This window comes from Phytophthora parasitica, assembly GCF_000247585.1.
Source record: "Phytophthora parasitica INRA-310 unplaced genomic scaffold supercont2.22, whole genome shotgun sequence".
Lineage (NCBI taxonomy): Eukaryota > Oomycota > Peronosporomycetes > Peronosporales > Peronosporaceae > Phytophthora > Phytophthora nicotianae.
The window spans coordinates 811668-813248 of NW_008649008.1; the positions used below are offsets into that span (position 1 = coordinate 811668).

A 1581-nucleotide genomic window follows, 5' to 3' on the forward strand; every position below is an offset into this window, starting at 1 on the left:
GCGCCAACATGTCCGAACAAGTGACGTTCGAGAAGGTCAAGAGCAATGGCAGCGTAGTGAAGAAGCAAGTCCCCGTGTTTCGCGACGGCGACTGGAAGGAGTGGCTCGAGTGGCTCTTGCGTCTGTCGGAGTACTTCGTGTTCATGGGGTACACTCACAGCGATGAAGACCAGCTCGATTTCGTTGAAGACGTTCAGGTTCTACTGCAGGACGATGACTTGCTGATGTTCAGCGAGATCGTGGCTGAGGAGCAGTTGACGAGCACCAACGTCGCTCTCCAAGCCTTGCGTCGGCTGACTACAGTCCATTGCCCTCCTGGAACTCGGGCTCTGATCATGGACGAGCTGGTGCAAGCGAAAAAGACACGCACGATGACAGTGCGTGAGTATGCACGCAACTTTCGCAAGTTGCTGCGTATGATTTCTTTTGTCGAGGAAAACGACCCGGTCCCAGAGGCGGACTTAACACGCATGTCTAAAACCGGTATGCCGAACGATTGGCAACTGGAACTGAATCGCCATGCCCGGACTTGGGATCTCGCGAGTATGGAGGCCAAGTTCGAAGCTATTGAGCGGAACGAGAAGGAGGCAGAGGTGCTGCGTAGCGGTCGCTCGATGCAACGACGGCAAGGCGAGCAACAGGGCAAACCCACGAAGACGTCCGAACGACACCATCAGGGCTCGCAGCAGCCCGACCGAAGCGGAAAGAAGACCGCTCGGTCGAAGCCAAAGCAGTGCACGTACTGCAATAAGAAGGGGCATCTGGACACAGAGTATTTCCGTAACCCGAACTCCCCGTCGTACAAGCCTCGAGGTGACCATGCCGGTCACCAAAGTCGCAATACCTTTGCGGTAATGCAGGAACAGGTGACGCAGATGGCTGCGATGATGGAGGCAATGAAAAAAAAGGACAGGATGAAGAGTTCAGTGCGATGAGATTCTATCGGATCGAGGAAATGAGTGTGTTCGCTGTGGAGAGCACGCCGCTGCCATCGCCGCGTGCTGAGGTGGACACTCAAGCGCCTTTGCAAGCGCGCCGCCCGGTGCCAGCTACTTCGGTGCGATCTGAGCCTATGATGGAGACAGAAGTCTTGATCGGGGCACACCGTTTCCGTGCCTTAATCGACACAGGTTGCTCTTCATCAGCGATAGAGGAGACGGTCGTGAACAGGACCAAAGAGTTGTTGGTGCTGACACGCAGCGAGGCGACCTACTATGAGGCGGATAAAACTGTTGGGATAACTACACACGTGGCAACAACGCAGATTGCGTTGCCAGTATTCTCGTCTACGCGTGTAGTGGTGCATGACTTTCGTGTGGTGACTACTCTACTTTATCCTGTAAATCTGGGGAAGGATTTTCTTTCGCGGCAAGGAATATACTTTTCGCGTCCAAACAACTGGAATGGGATGGACTGACAGTGCTCATGGCCGCCCGCCTTGGTGAACGCACCTCAGCAGCACTGGTAGCACCCGATGATAGCTGTTCGGTTGAGATTGCAGTGGATGGTACGTTAGAAGATGCAATGGTGGCTACACTACTGGAAGGTACTGCATTGACTGAGGCAGAGCAACACGATATG

General features: G+C 54.3%; 1 protein-coding gene across 1 annotated transcript; it reads left to right on the forward strand.

The window, feature by feature from the left end:
- Positions 1 to 8: 8 nt before the first annotated feature.
- Positions 9 to 935, forward strand: PPTG_10670 (hypothetical protein; the record flags this gene model as incomplete). Its single annotated transcript, XM_008906072.1, has 1 exon — positions 9 to 935. One exon carries the CDS (start codon positions 9 to 11, stop codon positions 933 to 935), a length of 927 nt encoding a protein of 308 aa, XP_008904320.1.
- Positions 936 to 1581: the final 646 nt, after the last annotated feature.